Raw genomic sequence first — 24492 nt, forward strand, 5'->3', positions numbered from 1 at the left:
GGTCACCGTCTGATGGAAGAAGGTGAAAACAAATCAGCTCAGAGGGCTGAGCTGCAGGCTGTCTGCCTCGATGCTGGGCTTTCACTGACTCGTGGGTGCGGCCAGTGGCCAGGCTGTATGACCAGCAGGCTAGTCAGTGGAACACTCCCCTACTAAGGAGATGGTCTCATGCAAACCACTGTGGAAATCTGAGGGGGATATTAAACTGGGAACTTCTGATGCCCATCAGAAGTCCCTTCCAGGGTCAGAGGGTGACTGGAGTTGGCAAACGGCTAACCTGGTGACCTGGGCCCATGACATGAGTGGATGGGGTGCTGCAACTTTGCAGAGATGGACTGAACCTGGACGTGGTCTTCCTGCACCTGCTGAGGCATTGAATGCCGACAAGAGCTGTTGTGTGCATCAGCAGGAGCACCGGAGACGGCAGACGGCTGGGGGCAGAGGCCCCGGCAAGGCCCCGCACTGGGCTGACGGGTCAGACCGATGCCCCGTAGACCCGGAGGCTACAAACAGGTCCCGACAGGCCGGCCAACTCTGGCCGGGGCTGCCGATGCAGCGGTAGATGTGGGTGCTCAGAGTGCCATGGAAGAGCTGGGACGGGAGGTCTGCCCCGGCTTGGTGACCGAGTTACGCTCCTTCAGACCCGAGAAGACACTTCCGTCTTCAGAGTGACGGCTGGCCAGAGCGCTGGAAGAGGCGGGTGAAACACCGTTTGTCTGGACCATGGCAAGATTGGGCGTGAAGGGCCGGTGTGTGTTCACTCTCCACACGAGTGGCTGCAGGCAGCTCCCTCTGTCCTTCTGGGGACCCAGGAAGAGGGTGGGGGAGAAGCTCGGACAACTACACTCGGCTAGAAGGCTCTGTATCCATGGAAACGGGGAAGGATTCCAGGGCCTGCACAGCTTGGCGCAGGCGCATTGATGACTGCTGCCTCTTGGCGCATTAACCCCTTTATCACTGTGCAGGGTCTCGCGCTGCCGGCGATGTCTCGGCTCAGAGTCCGCGTCCGCTCCGAATGCGGCCACTCGGACCTCAGGGTCCGCGTGCTGTCTCTTCCCCGTCCGCTCACTTCCAGCCCGTGTGAAGGTCGCTGAAGGGCGCTTCTCGGCGGCGGCCTGGTCAGCGCCTCCCGGCCATCCTGCCGGCTCTTGCCCCTGGCGGGTCTGACCCGCTTGCGTTTCACGTGGGCACTGATAGGAAGAGGCCTTGCTCTGCTGTTTCATTTTTTATGGACTGCTCTTTCCTTCTGTTTTTGTTTCAGGGCTTATTTCTAGAATAGCGCTGAATTTAGAGACAGACCGAGAAGACAGTCCAAACGGCCCGGCGCTTCTGATACGATCACCGGACCAGAGCTGGTTGTCCTGACTGCCTCGTGCCACAGTTCACTCGTGCAGTCTCGTTTCAGCTAATGTGCTGCCCAGGGGTCACGCCGAACGGCCCTGACCCCGGCGCTTCCTACTGTGACGGACGCTCAGGCCTCCCCTGTTTCCGACGCCCGTGACGCTTCTGAGCAGGGCAGCAGGGCTGGGCGTGTATTCTGCAGGCTGTGCCCCTAGGCGGGTTCATCCAACCCGTCTCCCCTCTTGGCCCGGGGTCACGGGTTCCGGGGGGCGGGGGGACCGCCGAGGGCAAGGCCACTCTCGGTCAGCACGATGGAGCCCTTCGGCCTGGACCCTGATCGCCCGCCTCGGGGAGCGTCCGGCAGAGCAGAGCGCCTGCGCAGACATGGGGCTCTTCACTCCGGACTCTCTTCTACGCTGTCAGCATATTCATGCGGTAACCTGTGGGCATCGGCGTGGGTGCGTGGAGACTGAGTTTATGCTTTGAGCTACTGACTCAGTCTATTGTTTTTGTCCAAACTGCTCCAGGCGTGGCCCCTGGGGAGCTCTTTCTGTGGGTCCTGTGTCCCTCTGACGTGCTCCCGCCCATGTGGGTGTTTCAGGGGGCGCTTCCCAGCTTTCTGGCCCTGCAAGGTGCGCCAGGCTGTCTCGTACGTTCCCAGCCCCCATCCTAGAGTCAGCCGTCTCTCCGAGAAGCCCTCTGACTGGAGGGTGGTTTTAGAAGCCCGGCGCCAGGAGCCAGGCGAGCTGTTGCCTCTGGGGTGGGGTTTCTTGGGGGCCCTCTCTGTGGATACAGGAGTCCTCTCAAAGGACCCCTCCCTCACTGCAGACTGGATGGGTGGGGGTGTACTGGAGAGGGGAAGGGGCAGCAGGCCAGAGACGGACAGCCCTTTCTGGAGCCGACCTGGACGTCCAGCCTGGCGTCTGGAGTGCAGGGAACCACAGGTGAGTGCAGGGCAGCCCTGCTCGGCCCACCCCCAGGCCCCCAGAGCCCCCCAAACACCACCCTGATCACTTCCTGCCTCCAAAGGGGCAGGTTAGCCCACTGGAGCGGGTGGGGGAGTGGATGGGGCAAAGAAAGTCCCAGGGCTGTGCCCGGAGGCCTCAGCAGAGGGCAGCCCCTCTCCACCTGTAGCCAGGTGGCAGTCAACGCCACCGCCCTCGGCAGGCTCTCCTGTCTCCGGCATCTACGCCCCGCAGGCCCCAGCAGGCACCCGTGCTGCGGCCCATGCCTGGGGGGCTCCCCAGGAGAAGCAGGGCACTCCCTAAGGCCTTCTTCCACTGCCCACTGGACCTTCTGGCCTCCCAAAGGTCTCTCTCCTATCGTGCCCTCCCTGGAGGCCCTGGGCTGGGGGGGCACCGCGTGATCAGCCAGTCTCCCCCCCACCCCCGGCACAGGGCAAAGGCCCTCGAGCACGTCAGCGGACCTGATCCCTAAGCGGCACAGGCACAGGGTGAGGCTGTGACCAGCACCTGTCAGGACGGTGAGCAGTGCCGCTCCTCTGTCACAGAAGCAGATGTCCAGGCCGCTCAGTCACGTCAGAACAGGTGCCTGCGGAGGGCCAGGGAGCCTGGGCCCAGACCCCAAGGAACTAAGTCCCCCTAGGCCGACCAGCCGCTGGAGGGCCCTCCTGGGGGCTCTGCCCGGAGCCGCGTGTGTGAACACGTGTGTGAGCGCACGGGCACGCACCTCTGTGCTTGCTCATCCTGCCTCTTCTGTGACTGGCGTCCTGGAGTCCGAGCCGGCGGACAGCCCACTCCCGGGACGGGCCCCAGGCGGTGCCCCGCCCCCATCCCTGCGCGTCTTGTGAAGTAAAATTGGAGCAGAGGCCTTGTTCGATTTGGGCTGCACGTGCTTGGCAGAAGGACTTCAGAGGTGACAGGCTTTCCGGAGAGCTGCCCCGGGCCGGAACGGGCCTCTGTCCTGTTTCGGCGCAGCCGCCCCAGAGGCCTTGCAGTACCATGAACGGGCACCAGGGGGAGCACGAGATTCCGGAAAAGAGCCCAGCCCCTCTCCCTCTCGTGCACGATCCCCGAAAAGTGCCTCTTCCAAAAATGGTCTCAGGGGCCCCTTGAATGCGAGCCAGCCGACTGGCGAGGGCCTCGCCCTGCACAAAGCCAGTCTGTAAAGACGGAGAGGTGGCGATTTTTTAACAATTCTTTTTTTTTTATTGACGTGTAGCCGATTTACAGTGGTATTTTCAGGTGTACGGCAAAGTGATGCAGTTGTACACACACATGTATTTTTTCAAATTCTTTTCCATTCCAGTGAACGACTGAGTGTAGTTCCCTGTGCTACAGCGCAGGTGGGTGGCTGGTTCTGAAACGCATGAACTTCAGCAAAAGAATTCACAGGTTTTCCTCTCGGCGCGTGGGGAGCCCTTTAATCAGAGGGGTCCTGCGTCGCCAGCTCCTCCCACTGCCCTGCTCCTCCACACGGGTTTCCTCGCCTTTTTTCAAACAGGATTTGCTTGCCATCCTGTTCATGCCCACATCCTGGTTGCGTGTCCTGAATTGAAATTCTTTGCTGCGGCCAGAGAGACCACTTTGCTGGTAAATAACTGGCTGATTGTTTTATGTGAACACAGTGTGAACTTGGTGTGAAAACTTGGTGTGATTTTTATATAACACAATAAGTCACACTTTATTAATGAGAGGTCTTGATTGATCGTACGAGTTTCCAGTCTCCCTTTCCTGCGAATTCATTAATTAGGGAATCAAAATTTATACGTTCAGCAACTTCGTTTTCAGCTAGTCTAACTGAAAGCAGAACTGGTCACTCTGGGCAGATGCAGGATTACAGATCGTTTTTGGCAACTTTCCACTTTGAGAAGGATCTTTCTGCTGACGAAACCGTGGCTGGGGCTGTTCGGGGTGTTGGCGGGCTGTGATGACACTGCGATACTTTCTAAGTATTTTGAAAGGTATATTTTAGGACATTTGAGCTGATGACTCCTTCAGAGCAATTTTTTAAAAAGATTTAACTCTTCATACAAGTGAGTTTTGTGAAAGTCTGAATTTAAATGTAAATCTATAGTGTCATTCTAATATTTCCTGTAACTTGCAGAGATCATGTAAGAAACTGAGTCGTGATTTGCACATCGTTTTCAGGACTTCTTTGCGCATTTATCACTGCATCTTCAATTATACTGAAAAATTAGTTTTTAAGTTACCGTCCATGTCAGTAGTAATTGGTTCATCAAAGCATCATATGAAAGTTTTCTTTTCTGCCTAATGCGGTGTTCCTTAAATTTAATTTTTGTTTCCAAGCCTGTGGATTTTGCTTTGCAATGCTGAAGTTTTCCAAAATCAAAATTCTAAACTCCTAGAATAATTTTAATAACTTGCTGATACGCTTTATTGCAATGTCCACGTATTTGCTTTTCTTGAACTGATTTGCTGATAAAATTGACTGCCCAGGCACCAGCATTCCTGCCCTGGGAGCATTTGTGCGGAGGCTGCAGGGACGTTCTGCGGGGACGGATGTGCTGCCCCCCCACCCCCCGGTCCTGGTGCTGCCCAGTGGGGAGCCCCTCTTTCTACCCGGGGTTACGACCTCTCTGACCTTTGCTGCCGCGGAGACCGCCCCGCAGTGCTGGCCGTGGCACATTGCACACAGAGCCCCCTGTGAGAAGTGCTGGTTGGCCGCTTTCCATCATCCTCCGTGTGCACCGTTCTCTCTCTGGAAGCCGCACAGGGCTGGCTCTCAGGCCTGCTCCCACGGAGGCCTTGGGACGCCTGGGCCTGCTCGCCCCTCCCTGGCGGCCACTCCATGGAGGGGAGGAGGAGACTAGGGCTCACACAGGGCGGCCTCACTGCCAGGCTGCACTGGGGGGCAGATTTAAGGGGGCAAAGAGGCGGCCACAGGAAGCGGGGTGGGGAGCCTTCCTTCTCTCCCACCCCCAGGGAGCTGGTGCAGGAAGACACAGCCTCCACATGGCGTCCCCTGGGAAAGGCTGCCCAGGGCCTCCCTGCCAGCCTTGCTCTCTGGATGGGTCTCCAGGAACCCCCAGCCGAGGGGGCTTTGTTCTCTTGGGGAGGAAGATTCCAGATCAGCTCTGGTCTTTGGGGAGAAAATGGCTGGGGCTCCTCTCAGCCTGGCGGGGAGCCCGGGGGTTCTGCAGTGAGGGCCCCAGTGCCTGGCTGTGGGGACCTGCGGGTCTGGGCACTGGCGGATGGTGGGATTGGGTGCCCTGTGTCCAGCCCACTCCCCTGCAGCCTCGGGCTCCAGCCACACCGTTCCAAGCAGGTCTCCAGGTGTGGTGGCCGTTCAGGTCCCCCGGGCTGGGGGTGCTGGGGCGCGTCCAGGCCAGGAGGGCACGTCTGTGGGATGTCCTACCCTTGGGCCTTCTCGGGACCGGGTTGGCTCACCCTGGACCTCCAGCCTGTCCCCCTAGGTCTCAGCTTTGATTCTGACTCCACAAAGAGGAGGCGAGAGAGGCCCTGTGGGAAGATGGAGGCCCAGCCTCCAGGGGGTGCCTGCCTCACCCCGCCTGCCCTCAGACGCCTGTCGGGCCCAGGGAGACGGCAGGGCTTGGGGTGGTTTACTGACAAATGGTTTCTGGGGAGGAAGGGGGTGTGGGTTGGGTCCCCTCTCAGCTCAGGGAGGTCCCGGGATCCAGCCAGGGCCAGGTGCTCACGTGATGCTCACAGGGACCCTCCTGGCCCAGCGGGGGCTTGGCGGCTGCCGCCCACCCGACGCCGCCCGAGCCCCTGCCCCCTGCACCCCTCCGCAGGCCTCTCGGTGTCTCCGGGCCCTTGGGCAGGCTTCGCTCTGGGGATTCGGTACTTGTTCTTCTGACTGTAGAACAGGTTCCTCTGGAAGAGGCGTGGGAGGCGGCCGTGATGCAGCAGCACAGCCAGGACCATCCCTGCAGGAGGCCGGCGTCAGACCACAGGGCGGGGGCTCACTGCGCCCGGGCCTGGGTGGGGCCCTTACCTGGACCCTGGTCTGGCCCTTCGCGCCACCCCTCCCCTAGCTTACCCCTTGGAGACGGGACAGGCCACGGGAACCGTGTGCGCCTCCAGACTGTGCTCTGGGGACCTGGCCCCGCACCCCGCACAGATGCCCTGAGTCTCGGCCTTTCTTCCCAGGGCTGCCTCCTGAGGGTGACCCGTCACCGATGGGGGTGGCTCTTTTGGGCAGGATGGGTGAGTGTGGGGTGGGGAAGAGCCACATGTGGGCGGGGCCTGGGGCGGGGCCTGGCTGACCTCCTGGTTCTGGCCGGAACTCCTGGAGCGGAGGGCCCCGAATCCCCACCCAGCTGTCCGGGTCACAGGGAAGGTGAGTTTGCCAAGGCAGGAGAGGAAAGCGTGTTTTTTTCACGTTTGATGCAAATCCTTGAAGGAATAAACTCTGGTGTGTGGGCCCCTCTAGCACGCTTGCTTGGCCCTGCAAAGGTCAGTGCAGCCTGGCCAACACTGGCCTCCGTGGGCAGCTCCAGCCACCGTGGCCCAGAGAATGGCCCTGCGCCCACACCCCTCAGCTGCACCTCCTCGAATCCTCCGGCGGACACTGGGCCCACGCTGCTGAGGAGGAGGGCAGGCCCAGAGAGGAGGAGCCATGGCCCAGGGCCGCCAGCACGGGTGCAGGGTGCAAGTCCCACCCAGCGAGCGCCCCTACTTCCTGCCCGGCACCACTGCGGTGCTGCCCCCAGCCTCGTGTCCTCGGGGCACATTCTCCCTGAAGTTCGGGGTAAGATGGTAAATGGAACACATGACTGCTGCTTCCTGGAACTGCTTTGACATGGCTGAAAGATTTTGTAACCGTGTCAGCCCACCAAGGTGGGGAGGGGAGGGGACAGCAGCTGCAAAGCAAGTGGAGGGCACATGCTAACAGCCTGGGTGCAGCAGGCGCCCCCCGCAATGCAGGGAGCCGGGGCGCTGCCGAGTCTCAGTGGGCATGGGCTCACTGGAGATGGGCTCAGCTGGGGCCAGCCTGGGAGGAGGGGAGGGCAAGGCCGCGTGAGAAGTGCTGGGTCCCCAGGCGGGTCCTGCGGGAACAGCCTTGGACGCCGGCCCCACCCCGTCGGGGAGAGGGTGTGTGCACTCAGGACAGCCGAGCCCTGGCGGGGACGCCCCCACCCCCGGGAATGAAGTGGGCTTTGCACACGGGGTGCTCAACCCCCAGCCTCCTCGCCACAGCCCGAAGGCTCCTGAGGGGGTCCAGGGACCCCCAGGAGTGACAGCAGCACAGAGCCGGGCAGTCAGGGACCCTCAGGCTTCAGAGAGAGCGAGCGCCCCTCCAAGCGTGGCTCCCGGACCTAGTGTGCCCGAGCCGTGGGAGGCGAGACGGAATTTACGGACAGTAGCGAGGACGCCGCCTCATCCCAGGGACGCGTGTCGGCCTGGGAGTCCCACCCCCTCGGGCTTGCTTCTCCCCGCACCCCCTTCCTGGGAAGCTGGGCCGTGCTTCCTGCGTGCACCCCGAGTTCCACTGGACCCCAGTTACCCATCTGACAAGGGTGCGGAGAGCTCAGTGGGGTCAAGGGCTGCGACCAGGTGCAGGAGAGGGTGTGACCTCCACCCGGGGCCTCAGACTCCCTGAGGCCAGGGTCCCCGGCTCCACTGCTGTGGCCTGCGGCTAAGGGCACAGGTGCAGGGGAGGGAGGGCCCCAAGGCAGGGGGGAGGCCGAGGGGCGCCAGCTTCAGGGAGTCCCAGGGCAGCTCACCCAGGAGCCGCAGGGGACGGCCACTGCCGCGTCCACAGCCCCCTGAGAGGCCTGTCCCTCTTCCTGCCCCACTCGGCCCACTCTCCCCTGTGGCTCCGCAGTCACCAGGCCCAGTGGGTGCCTGGTCAGGGGATCACGGCTCAGGGTCTGTGGGGGCGCCGTGCAAGGAGCGCGGGAGCCGGACACAGGGATCCCCGTGACAGGAACCGTCCGTCTGCCCAGCACCCTCGGGTGGTCTGCGTCTCCCCCACCCCTGCCGCCTTCCTCCCTGGCTCCCGCCCCTCTGTGTGATGCCCAAACCAAGATGAGCCGCTCACATCACCTCGCCCCTCCAGGGTGGTTAGGGAGGGGCACGTGACTCCAGGAGCCTTTCCTACAGGGTCTATCACTGGGGCCAAGGAGGAGCCCCCATGTCTCCGTCACAGAGGGGAGCCCGGGATTGCTCCCCAGCCCTATCCCCGCCCCACAGGACCCACCGTGGGAAGCACTCTGGACACCAGCGGCCCCTAAGTTGACCCCCCCAACGAGCTGGGTCCCACAGGCATGTCCACCCGGGATGCTTCGTGTGTTGTTCCTGTCCCCCATGGGAGCCACCACCCAGGTCTGGCCTTGTCCATCAGTCACCAGGGACTCCCAGAGCCCCAGGGGCCCCTCTGCCCTTACCTGTCAGAGGGCCCAGCCAGTATACCTGGGCGTATTGCACCAAGGTGTGCCCCGAGCAGTGAAAGGTGACCGAGGCAGCCAGGGTGGGGTTGAAGAAGGCGGACGTGAGGGGCCCAGCTGCAGGGGGAGCACAGACAGGCCTCGTCCCGGTCCTGCCTGCAGCCACCTTTCCGACGGGCCCGGCCCACCCCCAAATCCCCGCTGAGGGTCCTGCTGGGCCCAGGCCGGGACTTGGCAGGCTCCTGGCACACAGGCCGGGAGCTCAGCCCATCCTCACCCCCTTGTAGACGGGCACCCCAGGAGGGCTGCTCAGCCAGGCCGAAGGTCACAGGGCCAGGGAGCAGCTGGAGCAGGAGTCTCTCCAGGCACGTCCGACGCCCGTTCCAACCTCTCGCCCTGGGTGACTCGGCTGCCCCAGCACTTTCCTCCCCGCTCCCCCCGTGGGAGGTTGTCTCTGAGAGACAGAGAGATGAGAGAAGGAGACGCAGAGATGGAGAGAGATGGAGACAGTGAGCGGGGGGGGGGGGGGCGGACAGAGAGATGGACGCGGCCTGACAGAGAGACAACAGGACAGAGGACTGGACGGGGCCGGCGAGGGGACATGTGAGGAGCGCCAGTGTCCCTCAGCCCCAGGCCAGGCTGACCACGGCCTGTGGGCAGGGACCTCCCCCGGGCAGGGCCAGGGCAGGCTCTGGGCTTTGGGAAGAACCCAGGGCAGCTTCCACAGGGGTGCAGGGTCCCATGAGAGCTTGGTCAACAGTCCCGGCCCTGGGGCGGATAGACCCCAGACAAAGAGGGGATGGGGGGGTGGGAGGAGCTGCCCTCTGGGGTGATATGTGGGGCCCAGTGGGGAGAGGGTGAGGAAGAAAGAAACAACACGCCTGGGCACTCTAGGAGGGAGTGACCGAGGATGTAGGGACTTCCAGGCCAGAGCCTGGGCCGGGCCCTGAATAATCTGCACCGGCCGCCCCACCTGCCCCAGGTGTAGACCTTCTGGGATGAATAGGAGAGCTGGGGGTACGGACAGACAGAGCCAGGAAGGGCAGCCCTGACAAGGCCCAGGGGTCCCAGCCCAGCACACTGTGTCCAGCCTAGCTGGTCACCATCCCACCAGTGCCTGGGCCGCCCCGAGTCTCTGTGGCCCCTCGGCCAGCATCCCCACCCCTGGGCGTCCAGAGGCGTCAGTGTGCAGGCTGGCCACCCAGAGGCCGGAGACAGGCCGCCAGGTCTCACCTGCACAGGCCATGACGGTGACCAGCAGGGCCACGGCCGGCACCCTGCAGACAGGGAGGGTGTTTCGGAGGTGGAGGAAGGTCAGGTGGAAGAAGAAGGCCCCGGAGCCCTCCACCAGCGCGCCGTGGGGCACGGCCGTGCGCAGGGCCGTGCTGCAGTGCAGGTCCATGAGGTTCTGCAGAACGTGCATGTCACTGAGCTCCCAGGCCCAGAAGAGCCGTGTCAGTGCGCCGGCCGCCTGCATGCCCAGCGCCTGGGCCGCCAGCTTCAGTAGCGTGCTGGGCAGAGAGGCCTCAGCCAGGAGGAACTCCTGCAGGGACACGGTGGGATTGGCCGAGGCCCCGTCCAGGGTGGCCCCGTGCCCCAGGAGGAGCAGGAAGAGCAGGGTCAGCAGCAGATCAGGGCCGAAGCCCCCCGCCCAGGGGCCGATCTCCACCAACACGCGCATCTCCAAGCAGCAGGCCCCCAGCTGGGCCGCACCCGCTGCCTCCCGGGCAAAGTGGTCATAGGCGCCCCTGGGGAGCAGGGCCTTGGACGCCCTCCTGGCCGCCTGGCAGAGGGCGAAGGTAGCAAAGAAGAAGGAGAGGGACACGTTCAGACCAGCCATCGCCCAGAGGTTCCTGGGAGCCGGGCTGAGCCGGGAGCTGAGCTGACGTGTCGGGGGCTGGCCGGCGGCCCCAAGGGCGGCGAGCTGTGGGAGAGTCCACCTGGGCCGCCTGCCACCGTGGGAGCGCCACACCTGTGCCCTGACTGCCAGCCCCACCCCTGCGGCCCAGGAGCCCGACTGGGTGGCGCCTCCCCGATCAGATGGCATTTAACATGGGGGCTTGACAGCCAAGCCTCCGTTCGTCCCACCAGAGACAGTCTTGCTGTGCAGGTGGGCCGAGTCACCTGACGCCTCGTCTCCACCCCTGGCAGGTCCTCTTGTCTGAGTTTCCCTCCCAGCGTCCGTCCCTCCCCTGATCTTTGGAAGCTGAGAGTATGTCTCGAAGTCGGGGAGGGTGTCCTACGATTTTGTTCTCTCCAGTACTGTGCTGGCCCTTCTGTCTCTGGCTGGGGCGTACACATTTCAGACTCAGTTTGTCAGCATCAGACTAGCGTCCTGGCAGTTTGACTGGGGACAGCTTGAGTCTGTAGATCCAACCAGGAAACCTCACATCGTCCAGCAGTGAGTCTGCAGTCGGTGACCGCGGACTGCCTCCCCATTTACTCACCTCTTTGATTCCGTGCATCGGAATCTTGTAGTTTTCTAATAAACATATTCTGCTTGATTTTTACCTACACTTTTACTTCTCTCCTTTTCTGGGGAGACGTTACTATAAATGGTGTTTTTAAAATTTCAGGTTCCAGCTGTTCATCGCGGGTGTGCAGGGAAGCCATCAACGTCCGTGTGTGGACTTCATGTCCTGTGACCTTGCTATAATCACTTTCTAGTTCCAGAAAGGATTTTTTTTCTTTTTTTTCCAGATTTTCTTCATAGACAGTCTTGCCATCTGCAAACACAGTTTCATTTCTTTCTTCCCAGTCCGTGTACCTAGTACTTCCTTTTCTTGTCCCGTTGCACTTGGAATTCCCAGCATGGTTTGGACGGGGCTGGTGAGAGAGGCCCCTTGTCTAGTTCTCAGTCTCGGGTAGGGGCCCCCGTGTGTCACCATCAGGTGCAGTGCCGGCTGCAGTATTTCAGGGAGTCCCCCCTGAGTCCTGGTTTGCCCCTCCCCAGACTGCACGCCAGAGGACTCTGTTATGGATAAAGCTCTGGGCAGATTTCGATTGGATTTGTCTTCCTCACCCCCTGGCAGAAACATAAGGGAGTTTTCTTTGCTTTTCACCAGGAGAACTTGGTGGGGCTCCTGGTGGTAAAATCCACGAGAGAGTGAGGTCCCTCAAGGCCCGAGGCCCAAGGAGTTTCTCTGTCTGCATCTAGCCTGTGCTCAGCCTCCAGCAAGGCATCCCCACTGCCATGTAGGGGTTCCTGCCCGTCTGCGCCCGCTCCGGCCCCACTCCGGCCCCACTCCGGCCAGCGGACCCTGCCATGGCTCTGCTGTCGCTCCAGGTTTGGGGGCAGCGGCCGGCCCTGAGGCCTCGGTTCTGAACTCGCTGGCTCTCCGTTATACTCAGCTTTTTCTTGTTGGAGCGGGCATCGTGACCGCCAAGCGCCTTAAGATCTGAGGTGAGGGGTCATCTAAAGCTTTTAACTTTTTTGAAAAATCAGAATCCATGAAAGTTTTCCCAAGTTTCTTTAATCTGCTCCCCCCACTCTAAGAATCCTTTTCTTCGGACTGGATGGTGTGCTGTCTCGTCGGAGAGTTTCGGAGTTCTGTGTCCCTCTGGACACAGGTGTCTGATCAGCCCACGCCTTGTCTGTTCATTTTATTAAATGTTTTCAAAAGTGAGAAAATTTTCATTTTGATGAAGTCTGATTTCTCTGATTTTTCTTTTAGGGGTCATGGTTTTGTTTCGTATCTGCGAAATCTCCGACAACCTCAAGGTCACAAAGCTTCTCCCCCAGGAGTTTACAGGGTTTGGATTCACATGCAGATCGATGACCCATTTTGAATTAATTTGGGGTACGGTGCGAGGTTTATTTTTTCCATATGGATGTTCCAACACCATTTTAAAAAACTGTCTTTTTTTTGAGATGCTTTAAAAAACTTTAATTTTTAAAATTATCATGGAGTGATAATTGACTTATTTTTTCCATCAATGTACAGGTCTATGAATTTTAAAACATGTGTATATTCATGTCACCACCACTGCTACTAGGGTGCCAAACAGTTCCATCACCCCAAAAACTCTCTTACGCGAACACAGTCCCCAACCACATCCCCTACTCTGTTCTCCCATCACTGCTGTGTCTTCCGGAGAATGTTGTATAAATGGAGTCACACAGAATGCAGCCTTTGCAGATTAGTTCTTTCACTCGGCGTAATGCCTTTGCGAGGCACCTAAGTCTCTGCATGCTTCGGTTGCTAAACAGATTTCCGTGGTGTGGACGGACCACATCCTGTCTGACCACCCGCCTGCTGAAAGACACGTGAATCGCTTCCATTTGGAGGCAATTATGAGTAGAGCTGCTCTCAACGTACGCACATCAGTTTCCCTCGGCGCAGCTTCCATTCCTCCAGGGCAGACGTCCCGCGGTGGGGCTGCTGAGTCAGGTGGAGGTGCACGCTTCACTTCCCGAGAAATTCCCAAGCCCACTTCCAGAGCAGCTGTGCCTTTCGCATTTTCACAAACTGTGGAGGAGGGTTCCAGTCCCTCCATCTCCTCAGCAACACTCGATACTGTCAGGGTTTTGTGGTGGTTTTGCATCGTAACCTTTGTAACGTGTGTAGCGGCATCTTTTACCATTTTCAGATTGGTTGCTCGATTTCTTACCACCGAGTTTTGAGAATTCTTAATGTGTCCTGGAGACAAGTCCCACGTCAGGTATGTGGCTGGTGAGTGTCTCCGTGTCTGGCTGGTCTTCATTTTCTTGACAGAGCAGGGGTTTTTCACGGTAATGAAGTTCAGTGCTGTTTCTTTTCTTTTGTGGGCAGAGCTTTTGGTGGCACGTCTGACAACACTTGTCCTAGCTTTTCATCTTGGGGACTTCCTTGTCTACTGTCTTCCAGAAGGTGTGTGGATTTAGGTTTTACATAACATTCTGAGTTACTTTTTGTATAAAGTATAAGGTTTAGGTTGATGTTCATTTTTAAAAACATACCTATGAAGACGTAACAATCAATTAACATATCAACTAAAACACGTCAATGTTACTTGTGGGAAAGGCCACCCTTTCTCCACTGGCTGCTTTTACACCTTTGTAAAAAAACCAGTTGGCTGTACTTGTGTGGGTCTGTTTCTGGATTCTCTTGGTTGATCCACACTGTCCCTTCGCCACCCCACACTGTCCTGATCGCTGTAGCTTTTTAGTAATTTTAAACTGGGTATTGTGATTTTTCCGACTTTATTCTTCAGTTTCAAGTTTGTCCTAGCATTTCTAGGTCCTTTATTTTTCACGTAACTTTTAGAATCAGGTAGCTGATACGTCAGGACGCTCGACTGAGGTCATGCTGAATCTACAGGTCAGTCTGGGGAGGGAGGTCATCTTAACAAATGCCGAACCTCCCGGTCACGAACATGACGTAGCTCCTCGTTTCACGTAGGTCTTCTTTGATTTCTCTTATCCGTGTTTGTAACTTTCAGCATGTTGACGCCTCTTATTTTTTGACTTTTACCTACGTAGTTCACATTTTGCCATTATAAATGGCAGTTTTTTAAACTCAGATTTTCAACTGTTTATTGCTAGTGTATAGAGGTGAAATTAGCGTTTGTATATTGCTCTGGTATTAACTCAGTTAATTCTAGTAGCTTTGGGGTATATTCTAGACTTGCTACCGACACAGCTCTGCTTTTCTTCCGCTCTGGTCTGGGGCCGTCGCTCTCTTTGCTTCGCCTCGTTGCTCGGGTTAGAACCTCCAGCACCACGTTGAGGAGGGGTGACAGACGGCAGGGGTGAGCTTGTCTTGCTCTGGGTCTTAAGGGCTAAGCACCCACTTTCTGCCATTAAGTATGATGTTAGCTATAGATTCATTGTAGACATCCTTTATCAGGTTAAGGAAGTGGTCTTCTATTTAAAGTTTTGATTAGCCATGGATTTTGGACTTCTGTTAATGTTTTTCCTACATCCATAGAAACAATAACATGATTTTTCTCTTATTAGTTTAATTTAGTGAATTACATTGATTTTTGAACCAACCTTGCATTCCTGGGATAAACCAAATTTGGTCATGAGGTATTAACCTTTTTACACACTACTAGATCCAATTTGGTAAAATGTTACTGAGGATGCTTGTTTCTATGTTGATGAAGAATACTGGACTGCAGTTTTATTTTCTTGTAGCATCTTTGTCTGGTTTTGGTATGGAGTAAAGCTGACACATGAAATGACCGGAGATTGCCTGGGCGTGAGGCTGGCAGTACAGGGCTGGCACTGCCAAGGGCGCCTGGGGCTGTTCAGACAGGCGCCAGGTACTGAGGGAAGCAGGTGGACGCTCCCACGATACACACCCTCTGTACCTCCCACCCCTCGCGGTGCTCCCCTCTCTGCTTTGCTGCGGGGAGGTGTGTGCTATCTCCAGACAGTGCTGGACACTTGGCCCTGTGGCCATTTAAGGCCCCAGCAAACACCCAGAGCACAAATAAAGCCACAGCAGAGCCCCACGCGTCTGGTGCTGCGTAAAGAGCCATGTTTATTTCGTAACTGGACAGAGCCTGAAGCGCACACGCACGCACAGGGGCCTAGAGCCTAACACGCGGGTTTTGGACACTGGGAGCGGGAGTCGCTACGTCGGGTGGCGGTCACGGTGCAGGGGCTGGGGTGTGCCACACAACCACGTATGTACAAGCCACAGGGGAACTCGGGACGGCTGGCATGGGAAGCACGGGCCTGGGAGAAGCTGCAGCCTCTTGTCGCCGGGAGGAGGCCTGGCCCGGCCCCAGGGGCAAAGGAGGGCGCCTCTGGGCCCCTGCTGGGGGGTGCTGATGGAGAGCCAGCATGGCGCCCTGCTCACGCCTGCTGCTCCAGCCACGTTTAGGGATCCTCTCTGAGCACCTTGCCACGCCCGCCTCAGAAGTGCCAAGGGGGGACCAGGATTGAGTGGGGGCCACCTCCCCTGGCAGGGGGGTGTGTGTGTGTGTGTGTGTGCGTGCACGCGCGCGTGCACGCAGTGTCAGGGAACCAGAGCAGGGAGACCTTGAACTTATGAGCCTCTCCACACCCACCCCTGGGCACCAGCTGCCCTGGGACCCAGCATCTCCCTCCCTGGGGCTCCTCTCACAGCAGAAGGAGCTCACCCCACCCTGGAGGGGACAGAGAGCCCTCTCCGGCGGGGTGAGAATGGCCGTCCCTCTAACAAAATAAGGCTGCAGCCTGAGCAGCATCTTAACACAGAACAGTCTGAACTGCCTCCCGGGTCTTCCTCTCTGCCCCCAGCCAGGCCTGCCTTCCTTATCTGCACTCCATGACCCTTGGGCCCGCAGGGGCCTCCAGACCAGCCTCCTACATCACAGATGTGGGAACTGAGTCCCAAACCACTTCCCCAGGGCTGACGTGACACCAGGCATGAGAGAGCAGCCTTCCCAATTCATATCGGAATTCTCTCCCCAGCAGCCCCGGGTGTCTGGACTCTGATCCAGGACCCCTCTCCGGAGCGGGCCTGAGAGGAGGAGTGATGAAAGATGGGGTCATCAGGTGGGCCACACCTGGCTCTTAGTCCCTGCCAAGATGGCACCAGGCCACGATGGAACGGCCCCGGGGCCTCCATGGCTGTGGAGGCTCCTGAATTCGGGGCGACTCCCAGAAATCCTCCCGCGGACCCCCTTCCCTCGGCCTTGCCCGACTCAGCAGGTGCCCTGCGGGTTGGCTGGCCCCAGACACCTGCACCCTGGGCGAGAGGGCCTCGGACTCCTCTCCCCCGAGGCCGTGGCCTCAGGCTGGTTGGCCTGAGTGGGCCACAGCAGGGGCCCTGAACCTCCAGTCTCCCTGAGGGAAGGCGGGGCTCTCAGAACCGACTCACGCTAGAAGAGCTCACCTGACCCGTCCCTCCTCCCTGCCCTCAAGGCCTTCAACAAGCCAGAGGAAGTGCTCCTTCCCGACTGTGCTGTCACCCCAGCTCTCTGCGGCTCAGCCTCTACCCCCCGAGGAGCACCTTGCGGGCAGCACAGGCCTCCTGGTTTCCAGACAACGTTTGATTTTAGTCCAGGACATGAGCCCTCATCTGCTCTTGGGGGCCGTGGGGAGGACGGGTCTCGTGGTGTGGCTGCTGTTTTCCTTCGAGCTAAAAAGAGGCCGTGTGTGCCTCTGGGTGCGGGAGCAGGTCACTGAAGACCCCAGGCCCGTGGTTCCTCTGAAAGGTTCACGGCCTGGGCAGGACACGAACCAGACTCGGCCCAGCCTGACACCTGCCTCATCCTGGGCAACCATCAGACGCGGGGTCTGCAGAGGGGACAAAGCGGCTGTCGGCACGAGAAGTCAGAACAAGACAAGGCAACACTCTCAGACACAGGAGGAGAAATCCCCCTTGATGACAGACGACCTCAGTGCTGGCCACCGTCCCCTGAGCCCCTTGCATCTTCTCACCGGACCCACAGAAACTCTCCTCTCCTGGGACCAAGAGGGGAGGTCAGCGGTTTCCTTCCTGGAGCAACTTGGAGCTCACCCCACATCTCACAGCAGCTGGAGACGCTGCACCAAAAGCCCCTCGCGGCCTGGCCCACCTGGACCCCCTGTAAACAGCCCCTGCGCCCAGCTGGCCTGGACACACGACATAGGCCAGTGGAATCCTGACCCTTCTGCCTCCTGGACCCCACAAGGACGGCGCCACAGCCAGGCACCTGTCTGCCTCACCTCCCACACGCGCCCAGGTGAGACGTGGACCCTGCGTCCTGCTAGAAGTAACACGCACCACCCTCTACACTGCTCGGACTTCAGACATCTGCTCCCTGGCGGGCGCACGCGCGCGCACACACACACACCCCCCGCAGGACCGGGCGGCCCCATCTGCAGCTGGGGAGAAGCCTCAGCTCTGGCCCGGCAGGAGCACCCCCTTGGTGCCAACCAGGAGGCGCCGGCCCGTCCAGGCGCCTCCTCACCGTGGCCTTCCGAGGCGGCTGCCCCGCCCTGCCCGTCCCTAAGAGGCTGGGGAAGTGCGCGTGGGAACGACTTGGGGTGGGTCCAGCTGAACCCTACACGTCTATGGGAAGGCGTTAGAAATAAATGCTTATAAATAGATCACAGTCTTGTAGTTAATTTCTGACTGGACTGTTCCAACGTCACTAGCTAAGGTGTATTAACTATAAGTCTGTCTATGCTTAAAAAAATATTAGAACGGCATCGACGCCCCGGGACCGTGCCCTCCGACTGTTGGGGTTCTCCCGGCTCTTCCCACCCGGGGTGCCTTCTGAAAGAAAGGACAGCAGACGCGGCCTCTGCTGGGAGCGCAACAGGTCGTGTGCAGGTCCCTGGCCAGAGGTGGCTCGTGGGGCCCAGCGCGCCGTCCCCAGGGCGAGGGGCACGCCAGCTGTCGGGAGGGGAGGGGCTGGGTGGGGGGACAACACGAGGAAGACGGGGGTGGGGCCGGGCCTGCTGGCTGTCCCGGGAGGGCTCCACTCAGACCCTCATCTGGGCAGACCTCCTTCTGGAGAGCTTGGACCTGCGGAGGATTGGGAGAGGAGCAGTGGTCAGGGCCGGTGGGCAGCCGGGGTCAGGATGCCGGCACCGGGGCGCTGTGCCGACTCTGGTTCCCTTGTCGCCAGAGAGACTCACTCTCTGTCTCCTGCCCACGTGACTCGGTGGGAGCAGCCCCCCGCCCCGTCCCCAGCCTCCTTCAGTAAGTCACGGAGGCTCCCGGCCGCCGGGGGCCGGGCCGTTGCCCAGCCTGGCTGTGCGCAGGAGCCTCCCCACACGAAGGCCCGCCCTCCCCGGCCGAACGTAAAATCTAGGCGTGCTGGGCTTTACCGGATGGTCCCGGCCAGGAGCGGGTTGAACGCGTACAGCCAGTCGTGCATGTCCTTGTCGCTGTTGGCCTGCAGCAGGATGCCGCGGTGCTCCGTGCACACCGCAAACGTGTTGGGGGTCTGCGAGGGGGGCTGCCGTGAGAGGGGCCAGACCCGCCTCGGCCAGCTCGGTCAGCTCCCCTGGGGCTGGGGCGGGCGGGGCTGGGGCACCAGCGGGGGGAGCACCAGGGACGAAGCAGCGAAAGAGGAGACCCGGGCTGGGTCACACATCCTCACACGTCCAGGGCCACCGCGTGCTCGGGGAGGAGCAGGGCAAAGCCGGAGGACAGGAGGCTGCCTCCTGGGCCCAGGGCACCACGGGCTAGGGGCTCAGGGACCCCCACTGTGGCGTCCCCCAGAGGACGGACTATGTCATTAGCCACCAGAAGGCAGAGGATTTCTGCCCGCCCCAGCCATCGCTGCCCGATGTCACCAGGACTCGGAGCCCTAGGAGTGACTGCGGGACACAAGGGGCAGAGGGACAGTGGGGCTGACCCTTATGTCCCCGCCTGTAAGACAGGACTGGGTGGCCGCAGTGGGCAGTGAGTGGACGTAGGAATCGCACCCTCCCCGGCCCTGCCGGGGCTCTGCGCCCGGGCCAGCCCGCGGCCTGCCAGCCCGCGGCCGAGTCCGCACCTTGAGCATTGCCTGCTGGTCTTCACTGTACTCGACCTGGGCGGTGGAGAGGTTGAGCACAAACCTCTCCACGGAGTCCCTGTCGCTGTTGTACATGTAGGCGTAGGGCCGCCGCACCACCACGAAGCGCTTGGCCCAGCCGGCCGTGTGTGGCTCCAGGAAGTGCAGGTACCCCTTCTTGGACACGATCGGGCTGTGGGGCGGGGGCGCGTCAAAACCGTCTTTCCGCAACTGCCGCCACGTCCCCGTCCCGGCCCACGCCCGGGCTCTGGTCCACCCGACCCTTTATGCCTGCTCATTCTCATCTGCTCCTAGGTTGAGGGAGCGAGGGCCTGCCTGACCCCCTGACGCAGAGTTGTCCCCTGTCCTGGGGCTGGGGGCCTGCCTGTCTCTGCAATGCTCAGAGGGCCCCGTCTGGGGCAGCCCCACGCACCTGACCCGGATCTCCTGGATGTCAGGAACCAGCAGGCGCTGGGGCTCCTTGTCGGCCTCCACGGCTCGGGCTGGGGAGGGGAGCTTCTTAGAATCTGCCTCTGGCAGGGGCTCCGGCTCTGGGCTGGCCGGCCGGGAGCAGGGCTGTGGGGTCCTGGGAAAGCACAGAGAGTCCGTGGCACTCCTGCCGGGGAGCTCCTCGCTGGCCCAGGATCTGCCTCCCCCGGAATTCCCCGACAGCCAGTGTCACCCCTCAGAGCGCTGTGGGCACCTTCCTCCCGTGTCCACCAGGCCCACTTGGAGCTCAGCCCACCGGCTGAGTCCAGGGCTGTGCGGGCGCTGCAGGCAGGGTCCCCGCGGACGTGGCGCGTCCTGCCTCCCCACCCCCACCCGCTGTGAGCGGCTCCAGCATCTCTCTCCAGGATCAAACTGAGGGACGTGACTTCCTCAGGGACCATCTACGTGGAGGGAGCAGTTGTCCTGCGGCAGCCGCCAGGCCTGGAGCCACGGACCTGGTGGCCAGGGAGGCCTGTCCCAGCCCAGAGGGCCTCACGCCTTTTTGTTTCTTTCTGTTCTTTGATGGAGCAGCTTTGGACCCCCGAGGTGTTACGAAATCTGATGGGCCCAATACAGGTGGGGTCAGCAACAGGGGTGGTCCGTCGCAAACGCCCTGCTCAGCAGGCGCCCGGAGGCCCCCGCGCCCGACCGCGGGCTTAGCGGTCCTCTAAGCTCGTCTTTGTCACGTTTTCCCCACTCTGTTTTATGAGTGCTGCCCGTGAAAGGGGCTTTTGTTTAGTGTTTTGAACCGATTCTGGTTTTATTCACAACTGCATTTTAAATTTATGCTTTAGCAGGAAATGACCTCGGAATGGGCCACGCCAGCCGCACAGGCAGATACTTCCACGTGGCCTGGCCCTGCCCTGCACGTGCATGGCCGCCCCAGACACCTGGCCCCTCGTGCCCAGCTCTGCCCTGTGCCTGTCACGGCTGCTGTCTTCGGTCAGCTCGGGGAGGCGGAAGTTTCTCGGGGAGCCTGGAGCTCACTTACCTCAGGTCAGCAGCTCCGTACCGCCCTTCGACCAGAGAGGGACAGGTGGAGGAGGGGGTGAGCGTGGCCGCCCCCAGAGGGGACATGGATGGGTCCCGGAGCAGGGTGACAGACATCTCGGAGAGCTGCGGAGGACAGAGGGCCTGATCAGGGACGGCCTGGGGGCCTCGGCAGGTGGGGGCCTGCACGTTTGCTTGCGTTTCACCTCCGTTTAAGGTGATCTCCATCCCAACTGCAGGCCAGACCCTCCTCCCAGCCCCTCCCCAGCGCCTCCCAGCCCCTCCACACCCCTGACCGCCCCTCCCAGGGCTTTGGGCTCTGCCCTGCTTAAGGGGGGATTTGAGGCTGCAGGGCGGCAAAGATGGAGTGGGGACCAGTGGGTGGGGGGTCAAGGAAAGTGTAGCCTCTGAGCCCCACCCTCAGGACGTGCAGCCTGACAGCCTCGGGCAGAGGGCGAGGCCAGCACAGAGGACAGAGGCCGGGCATGGGGGTGTGCAGGGGTGAGAGACTGGTGAGGGGCCAGGGAGCCGGGAGGGAAGTCCGGGTGTGGGAAGCCTGGAGCAGCCGGCAGAGGCTCCGTGGAGGGCAGCACACAGGCTGCCAGCTTTGGGACAGGGTACGAGGCTGCAGACCAGGACGGGTCCCCAGGTGAAAGGAGGACAGCCAAGGGGAGGGGGCTTGACCAGCCCAGGATAGTGGCAGCTGGGCGAGGGCCAGGCCAAGCAGGACAAGGGACTGGGACGAGTGGGAGCCAGGGAGGACCCGGGGCAGGACTGGACCCAGCCAGCCCCTCACTCCCTGCCCGGCAGGGACCCCGACACAGGCCTGGCTCACAGCCTCGGGCCTGGGAAACCCGCCCTTGGCTCTGAGGCCCCCTTCTAGGCTGTGAGAGGTGTGCTTCTAAGAAAACCCTTATTTCCTTCTCCAGACTGGGATGGGGGCTTCTGTCGGCCACAAGGGCCCCGACGGCGGCCCCACGCCCACCTTGCTCTCGCTGGCGCTGATGCAGACGTGGCTGTGGGTGTACTCTCTGTTGAAGGAGTGGGTGAGGAGCCGTAAGCACTGCGGGGAGAGCGAACGCCCGGTCAGGAGCCTCCCAGGACCTGGCTCTGCCCCAGACACGGGCGACTGGCCCAGGGGCCCGGGCACCCAGGTCAAGGTGGGCCGCACCTCCACCCTCCCAGGTTAAGGGGCCGAGTGTGGAAGCCTCCCAGGGCAGGCCTGGGGCCTGGGCAAGGGTGGGGGAGGGGGTGGCATCACTCGAAGTGCGGGAGGCCTTCCCCGTGGCCACCCAGCAGCAGAGAGGACCAGTTCTGGATGCAGGTGGTGAGCTCCCCATCAGCACAGGTAATCAAGAGAGGGCACGTCACTGCTTGGGTAGTTGGCTGTAAAAGGGTGGGGTCGGGGCGAGGGGCAAGGTAACTCCGCGGACCCTCGTTCTTCCCAGTCCCAGGGGTCCGGACGGGTCACTGGCAGCAGTTAAGGGCCAGGAGGGTGGCTGCCTGCCTGCCTGCAGCCCACCTTAACGGCCAGTTCCCGCTGCCTCTCGTTGGGAGCCTCCAGGGACGATGGCCGGCCCTCAGCCGCGAGTGGGGAGGAGGCGCTGGAAGAGCTGCGGGCCTCGGAGTCCTCGCTGCAGGCGGGGGACAGCGCCTCGGGGCCGGGCCGCTGGGCGGCCTCCAGCTTCTCTCGCAGCAGCAGGTAGTGCCTGGTCTTCTCCACCTGCGCGGCAGAGCAGGGGTGCGGCCTCACCTCTGCACTCTCCCCGAGTGGCGGGCCCGCCTCGCCCGTGGGCCGCGGTGTGTGAAACGGAGCCGGCAGCCCTGAGAGTCGTGTCGGTCTCCGGCCTCACGCGCCCCGTGTGCCCACAGTGAGCAGATGGACACAGCCCCCAAGTCCCTGATGGGGCCCTGAGCTCTGCAGCCATGGCCTTGGGAGGGGCCCTGAGGGTGGACCCAGGCCTCCAATGCAGGCTTCCCACATGCGTCCTGGGCCAGCGGTCAGCCCCGGCGGCCAGACGCTGGCTTTCCCGACCATTTTCTTTCCAGGTTCCTTTCTCATCCCGTCTACATGCCCGAGAGTCTGTGGTTGGGTTGGAAGTAAACCTTCTGCTCTAATCCAGAGGCCGTGCTGTCATGAGCCCCTTGCCCTGTGACAGGCAGTCTGAGGGTCACGTGTGCCATCCCAGTAGTGCCTGGCGGGCGCGGACACACTCACCTCCTGCAGGAGACTCAGCTTCTCCAGCTCCCACTGGTGGTCCAGGATGAGGCTGTCACTCCGCGGCCTCCAGCCTGCCAGGTTCTCCTCGCCTCGGACGTAGGCCACAGACGTATCCAGCACCCGCCGGCGCCGGCGCTGCATCCCTGGAGGGGATGCCCAGGAATATGTGCCCCACTGTGGGCTCACCCACCGGAGACAGCGGGCCCCACCCGGCCCCCAGAGCCAGGCCAGCCTCGACCCGGGAGCTAAACGGCAGGCGTCCACCAGGTCACTGCTGCCACCTCCTCCCCCTTCCTCTCTCACTCGCCGTGTCCTCCAGCCTCAACAGCTCCGGAGGTCACAGGTGAGGGACCCCCCGAGTCTCCCCAGGGGACCAGATTCCCTGACTCCCAACGAAGTGCCCCACCCCACGCCCGGGCCGGAGGGCAGGGCAGGTGCCTACCTGGGCTGCCTGCGTCGGCCACGCGGCACAGGCCGAGTTCATACACGCCCGTCACGCGGTTGCTGCGGGGGGAAGGGGGCCGTGTCAGCCGGGCTCCGACTCTCATCACAAACAGGTGTGCACTGGGCACGAGTCCCATGGCTGCCCAGGCGGCCTTGTGCAGGGTACTGGCTGCCAGGGTCCCTGTGATGCAGTCCCTGTGCTGAAGTCCCCATCCCAGCCTTCCTCTAGGCCCCCGTTTCCAGGGACTGATGCTTCCAAGGGCACCCCACTAACACTCTCATGGAGAGGGGCCTGTGCTCACCAGGTGACCTCCTGGACGAGAGGGTCACAGCCAGCCCAGGGCCATTCAGTCCTGACCTCACACTCCTTTCTCCCAGAGTGTCCTGGACACGGGACCACGAGATAGCGTGTGGGGAGCCTCCCTGAGTTGACCAGTGATGACCCGGCACCCTCGGCGGGTCCTGCTGCTGGGGCAGGGCCCCTCCTCCCTGCCTCAACATTCTCAGCCATTCCTCCCCACCCCCCAGGAAGGTCCGACCCACCCCCCCAAGTGCTGCGAGCCTCCAGGAGGCGCCGGCTCAGCACATGCCCTTTGGGAAGCTCTGCCCAGAGCCCCCTTCCCACCCAGCCCCACATCACCCAGTTTCTCTAACTGTGCTGGGGTGAGCAGTCCCAGCTGCACAGATCCTGTGGCCCTGGGGAGGAAGGTCACCATGCAACGGGTGAGTGTGACTCCAAGGCCACCCACGAGGCCCCAGAGTGGACACCTCAGGCCTCCTGCTGCTCCCTGTGGGCGGATCCCGGCTCTCTCATGCTCGTCCACCGTGACATCGGTGTCCCCACCAGTGCCCCGTGGCCTTCACTGACCCCGACATCAGGGCCGGGGGAGAGGGACCCGAGGGCAGGGGGCTGGCCAGGAACTGGGCAGGTCCACCTTCCCATGGGGCCAGCCGGCCCGGAGCGCGTCACCCGACAGGCTGCCCAGTGCGGAGCCTGGCCTGGTTCTCACCGTGGCCTGGGCACCAGATGAGGCAGCCCCTCTGCCCACCCGGCGGGCTCACCTCTCTGAGGCCCGCAGGCTCCCACTGCCAAACAGGTTGCGGATGGAGCGCGAGGCAGGCAGCTTGGCGTCGCGGGAGTAGAAGACCATGCAGAAGTCCTTGGTGATGACGGCCGGCTGCGCGCAGTTCTCCATCTGAGGGGGCCAGGGGAGGGGCTCAGACACAGGACGCCCCAGGGTGCCTGGCCCGGCCCCGGCCCCGCCAC

General features: G+C 61.4%; 2 protein-coding genes and 1 long non-coding RNA gene across 3 annotated transcripts in view; 1 reads left to right on the top strand and 2 right to left on the bottom strand.

Annotated features, from left to right (window-relative positions):
- Nucleotides 1–20476, top strand: LOC140696524 (uncharacterized). Its single transcript, XR_012072987.1, has 3 exons — nucleotides 1–749; nucleotides 1262–2285; nucleotides 20365–20476. It is a non-coding gene; the product is annotated as an uncharacterized lncRNA (long non-coding RNA).
- On the bottom strand, nucleotides 5988–11710 carry LOC102532375 (putative aquaporin-12B). Its single transcript, XM_031674354.2, has 3 exons — nucleotides 9908–11710; nucleotides 8675–8791; nucleotides 5988–6211 (listed from the first exon to the last, which is right to left on the bottom strand). Exons 1-3 carry the CDS (start codon nucleotides 10719–10721, stop codon nucleotides 5988–5990), a joined length of 1155 nt encoding a protein of 384 aa, XP_031530214.1. The 5' UTR covers nucleotides 10722–11710.
- Nucleotides 15117–24492, bottom strand: part of KIF1A (kinesin family member 1A) — an 85415-nt gene continuing 76039 nt past the window's right edge. Inside the window, exons 39-48 of the mRNA XM_072962007.1 lie at nucleotides 24288–24421; nucleotides 23224–23285; nucleotides 22779–22924; nucleotides 22083–22283; nucleotides 21546–21623; nucleotides 20562–20686; nucleotides 19515–19667; nucleotides 19082–19274; nucleotides 18408–18526; nucleotides 15117–18102 (exon numbers count right to left, since the gene is read on the bottom strand). Of these exons, the coding sequence (XP_072818108.1) occupies nucleotides 18060–18102; nucleotides 18408–18526; nucleotides 19082–19274; nucleotides 19515–19667; nucleotides 20562–20686; nucleotides 21546–21623; nucleotides 22083–22283; nucleotides 22779–22924; nucleotides 23224–23285; nucleotides 24288–24421 (1254 nt within the window). The 3' untranslated portion in view covers nucleotides 15117–18059. The remainder of the gene's footprint in view (nucleotides 18103–18407; nucleotides 18527–19081; nucleotides 19275–19514; nucleotides 19668–20561; nucleotides 20687–21545; nucleotides 21624–22082; nucleotides 22284–22778; nucleotides 22925–23223; nucleotides 23286–24287; nucleotides 24422–24492) is intronic.

This window comes from Vicugna pacos, chromosome 5, assembly GCF_048564905.1.
Source record: "Vicugna pacos chromosome 5, VicPac4, whole genome shotgun sequence".
In the NCBI taxonomy this organism is placed as follows: Eukaryota; Metazoa; Chordata; class Mammalia; order Artiodactyla; family Camelidae; genus Vicugna; species Vicugna pacos.

Coding starts and splice junctions, on each gene's coding strand:
- LOC102532375 (XM_031674354.2), bottom strand. CDS start 10,721: ATGCCATCTGATCGGGGAGGCGCCACCCAGTCGGGCTCCTGGGCCGCA. Junction 8,792..9,907: donor CACCGTCATGGCCTGTGCAG/GTGAGACCTGGC, acceptor CTCCCCCTGCAG/CTGGGCCCCTCACGTCCGCC. Junction 6,212..8,674: donor CTGGCTGGGCCCTCTGACAG/GTAAGGGCAGAG, acceptor GGCCTCCTGCAG/GGATGGTCCTGGCTGTGCTG.